The 3,048-nt window shown below is 46.6% G+C and overlaps 1 protein-coding gene across 1 annotated transcript; it reads right to left on the reverse strand.

Moving 5' to 3' along the window:
* Positions 1-80: 80 nt before the first annotated feature.
* LOC108803437 (synaptic vesicular amine transporter-like) lies at positions 81-1,587 on the reverse strand. Its single transcript, XM_018575278.1, has 3 exons — positions 1,473-1,587; positions 1,040-1,173; positions 81-274 (listed from the first exon to the last, which is right to left on the reverse strand). The coding sequence occupies exons 1-3, from the start codon at positions 1,573-1,575 to the stop codon at positions 167-169; spliced, it is 345 nt and encodes a 114-aa protein (XP_018430780.1). The 5' UTR covers positions 1,576-1,587; the 3' UTR covers positions 81-166.
* Positions 1,588-3,048: the final 1,461 nt, after the last annotated feature.

The raw sequence follows: 3,048 nt of genomic DNA on the forward strand, positions 1-3,048 counted from the left end.
GTGTGTGCACTGCGGCGCTGTACGTGTTGTGTCACGGGTCCTCAGTCGTCCCCCCCGTGTGATAGTCGCGGCTCCGGGACCTTTGGCTTGTTACTATGTCACTGACAGAGAAATGATACGACAATGAAATGTGGAAACAACTAGCGGCGGGAAGTCGGGTCGGCGCTCATCCGTCACTCTCTGACTCCTCGGCGGCGGCGGCGTAATAGGACTGCGTGCTGCTCTGCGTGTACATGCGTTTCTTCACCGGACAGTTCTGCTCCATGAGGATCGCCTGCGTGGAGATAAACATTTCATTACCGATAGACCACCACTGAGAGACTGACGTTTCGGCGCCTTTGATGGCGGCCGGTGGGAAGCGACGACGGGTCCGTGTTGTGTGTCTGGGAAGGAAGCTAACGCTCCTCTATGGAAGATTCTGCACTCTAGACATGTGACATTCGTTTCGTTACCAATCGAAATTCGTAAATTCGGAGGCATCCGAAATCCGAATTATATCCGAAACACGAAATTCCGTTAACGAATTTCGGATCCGAATTTTTCTGAAACGGGAACTAATATTTCCCCTGTAAATGAGGAACAACGTGACGAGATTTATTTTTAATCCGAGATACGGATCCGCTGCCGCTGAGAGTCGCATCACAATACACAGGCGGGAAATACGAAACTCCGTTGACGTATTTTCGTTCCGTTACGAACATTCGTTATATTGAAGGTAAAAAGCAAAGTACATTTATATGTTGATGGAAGTTTTTTTTTATCTGAAATACGAAATTCGGATCCGGAATCCGTTAACGGAATTCGTATTTCGGATACAAAAACAACGACCACATCGACTCCGATATTAACAAAGGTATTTCTGCTTTTTAACTTCATCATAACGAATGTTCGTAAAGTTACGAAAATGTGCCGAAACTAACGAAAATCCGTATTTCGTACCAATCCGAATTGAGTTACGGACACGAATTACGAAATTACGAATATTCCGAAACGTAACGGAACAAATTTTTTGACGGCGCACAAAGTCTACTGCACTCACCATCTTCTCTTCCTTGGCGGGAGGACTTCTGAGGAACAGACACAGAGGAGCGAAGACGATGTCCACCATTCCAATGATCGTCATCAGCCACGGGAATCCGATGGATTTGGCGATCGCGCCGCCGGCAGACGGCCCTGCGTGTGCAGACAAAGGAAGATCGGTACGTGGGAGGATTGTGGCCGGCCCGGGGGGGAAGCCGTCAGCGCCGCGGCGCCAATCACAGGCACGGAGACATGTTCCCGGTCCGCAGCTGCAGAGATCAGGAAATGACCACCCCATCACTAGTCTCCCCCTGTGGGAACGGGAACACGTGTGTGCGGTGATTCCTCGGCCGTCCGCTCGCAGCCTGTTTGCTGTGTAAATATCTGGTGGCGATAAGCGGCGCTTGTTGGGTTTTAGTCGCCGGCGACGTCTCTGGTGACGCGACACTTACCCAACGCAAAGCCCATACAAAAGGCCACGTCAGCGATGGCGTAGACGCTGCCGTAGACCGAGATGTGGCGCAGATCCACCAGGTAACCCATGATTGGCATCATCGACGAGTCCACCATGCCTGCGGGACAAAGACACAAACGCAGCTGACGGTTTCCTCCACGCACAGCAAATACTCACACGTGACGCCATCCAGCGCGCTGGCAAACGTCTTCCAGCATTAACCCCTTCATGACTGAGCTAGTTTTCAGGTTCTGTTCATAAATGACTGACACATTTTTTTACATTGTTGCTGCGTGATACTTCCACGTCAGTAATATACTTTCTTACTAAATGCACCCGCACACATATTATATATAGTTTAGAGGACAGATCGGGCTACATAATTATATCACATATGTGTACCTGACGCCTCACTTAGTTTGAATAAAATAAAAAAAAAATGAGGAAAAAAAACTAGAAGAAAACACTTTTTTCACAAGTTTTGATTATTATTTTTTTTAGAATTTTTTTATATTAATTATAGTATAAAAAATATATTTATATGTCATTTATATTTTCCTAATTTTGTTTTACACTTTGTAAAAATTTTTTTTTTAAAAAACCACTTTTTTTTTCCCTTGTCAGTTTATATCGGTCACTATGACGGATAACTTAACTTTTTTATTTTATTTTTGGCTATTATTAGGCTGATCCGAACTTAGGAACAGCTAATAATAACCTCAGAGACCGATCCTGACTTTAGTCAGATTCAGATCTCCCTGAAAGCTCTTTGATCTGTGCCTAGAGGATCAGAACCGATACATTTCACTCTAAAGATATACATTGTATCCTTTCAGTGAAATGTATCTAAACATCGGCTCTGAGCTGTCAAAACAAATAGCATAGAGGTGAGGCGAGTCACTCCGCTGCCTCTCTGCTCTCTCAGCTGTCAGATACGGGATCGCAGATTGCAGTCCCGTATTTGCATGTAACGGCTTCATTCTTCCATTAATTAATGCCTCAATACTGAGAATCAGCAAATACCGGCATTACAAAGCCTGATAGAACTCGTCGCGTACGGTGTACGTGGCCAGTCATATAGGCACAAAGTGACAGGACGTACACTGTACGTCTCCCGTCACGAAGGGGAGTCCTAGTGATCAGTGGGGACGCGATGGTAGTCATGTGATACGGTCATACGACAACCGCACACGCTACAAATCGCTCCAATCACCAGTCAGTGCCGTCCCCCCAGATCATTGATGTCAATGGGAAGTGTCAGGAAGCCGTTCCATGGGAGAGTCCGGGACCGCCGCCCAGCCCAAAATGTCCCCCCAGCAATGTCCTGCACATGGTGAAGATGCAGCGTTGTCACATAACGAGGATGAAGGTCCCCCTCCCCCCCCCCTTGTCAGGGCAACGTGGCCATAGCAGTGAGGGAAGATTGTGCACATTTCTATCATTGTATAAAAGCATTGATTACCTATCTGGTGATTGATTATCGGGTGATTGATTATCGGGTGAGAAACATCTAAGGTGTCCTCACCTATGTTCTGCATCGCGATGCTTCCTTGTGTTTGTAGAACTTACCGATC

Source organism: Nanorana parkeri, unplaced genomic scaffold (genome assembly GCF_000935625.1).
Source record: "Nanorana parkeri isolate BGI_ZX_2015 unplaced genomic scaffold, ASM93562v1 scaffold3728, whole genome shotgun sequence".
Lineage (NCBI taxonomy): Eukaryota > Metazoa > Chordata > Amphibia > Anura > Dicroglossidae > Nanorana > Nanorana parkeri.